Source organism: Aquarana catesbeiana, linkage group LG09 (assembly GCF_042186555.1).
Source record: "Aquarana catesbeiana isolate 2022-GZ linkage group LG09, ASM4218655v1, whole genome shotgun sequence".
In the NCBI taxonomy this organism is placed as follows: domain Eukaryota; kingdom Metazoa; phylum Chordata; class Amphibia; order Anura; family Ranidae; genus Aquarana; species Aquarana catesbeiana.
The window spans coordinates 322,228,924-322,230,456 of NC_133332.1; the positions used below are offsets into that span (position 1 = coordinate 322,228,924).

Genomic DNA, 1,533 nt, shown 5'->3' on the forward strand with positions numbered 1-1,533 from the left:
CTTTCCATTGTAGAGTAAGTCGAAGGAGATCAGCCTGTCCCAGATCCTTTCCATTGTAGAGTAAGTCGAAGGAGATCAGCCTGTTCCCGAGCCTTTCCGTTGTAGAGTAAGTCGGAGGAGATCAGCCTGTCCCAGAGCCTTTCCATTGTAGAGTAAGTTGGAGGAGCTCAGCCTGTTCCCGAGCCTTTCCATTGTAGAGTAAGTCGGAGGAGCTCAGCCTGTTCCCGAGCCTTTCCATTGTAGAGTAAGTCGGAGGAGCTCAGCCTGTTCCCGAGCCTTTCCATTGTAGAGTAAGTTGGAAGAGCTCAGCCTTTCCCCGAGACTTTCTATTGTAGAGTAAGTTGAAGGAGCTCAGCCTGTCCCCGAGCTTTTCCATTGGGACAGATCACATTGAATTGTAGAGAAATGCTTGAAGTCTGCTATGATACCTTCTACTAAAAAACATAAAAGGTGAATGGGAACACACAACAATCAAATTATCAAATTTGAGTGCAAAAGTGGAAATACACTTTAAGTCTGTCAGATGATACAATACATTCTAAGATTTTCATCTTTTTCTGGGGTCCACAAATTCTTCATGAAAGGATCCAGCCATTGGATGGTCCCAGGATGCAGCGTAATGAAACATTGGTCACAGAGTTTTACCTCCTGGGCTTCATGGTTACTCCAGTTATGGAATATCTCCTATTTGTGATTATCTTGGTGATCTACATAGCAGGGATTGTGATTAATAGTTCTATCATTGCCATAGTAAGGACTGATCAGAGCCTCCATAAGCCCATGTACTTCTTTATCAGTGTATTCTCCTTCTTGGAGGTCTGGTATCCCACAGTTACGGTTCCCGGATTATTGCGAAGTTTGCTGTCAAGACTTAAAGGGATCTCTGTTGGGTGTTGCATAGCTCAGTTCTATTTACACTTTTCTTTGGGGGTCACAGAAAACTTCCTTCTCGTGGTCATGGCTTTTGACCGCTACGTGGCCATTTGCCGGCCGTTACATTACATCTTCATTATGAGTACCAAGATTTGTGTTCGATGTGCCTTGGGGGCGTGGATTGGGGGCTTCTTAAGTGTTACATTAGTATTGGTGCAAATTTCGAAGGTGACATTTTGTGGCCCAAATGTGGTTGACCATTATTATTGTGACTTCGCACCTTTAATACATCTGGGATGTTCTGATACCTCCAGTCTGGAGACTCTTTTTATGGTTTCTTGTGGCCTTGTAATAATAATCTGTTTCCTGCTAATTCTCCTATCCTATAGCTACATTCTGAGAACAATTCTGGCGCTGCCGACATCCTCAGGCCAATCCAAAGCCTTCTACACTTGTGCCTCCCACCTTACCGTGGTCCTCATATTTTATGGAACAACCACTTTCATGTTTGTACGACCAACGAGAGAAAGTGACCTTCACACCAACAAGATTGTCTCTGTATTCCCATCGGTGGTGACTCCGGTACTGAATCCTTTTATCCACACACTGCGCAACCATGAGGTGAAGTCTGCGATATGGAGAACCATCCATTGTGTTTAA

The 1,533-nt window shown here is 44.2% G+C and overlaps 1 protein-coding gene across 1 annotated transcript; it reads left to right on the forward strand.

The window, feature by feature from the left end:
- The first annotated feature begins 609 nt into the window (after positions 1-609).
- On the forward strand, positions 610-1,533 carry LOC141109043 (olfactory receptor 6F1-like). Its single transcript, XM_073600997.1, has one exon. It carries the CDS (start codon positions 610-612, stop codon positions 1,531-1,533), a length of 924 nt encoding a protein of 307 aa, XP_073457098.1.

Excerpts from the sequence above, each read along its gene's own strand:
- LOC141109043 (XM_073600997.1), top strand. The coding sequence starts at position 610 with ATGCAGCGTAATGAAACATTGGTCACAGAGTTTTACCTCCTGGGCTTC.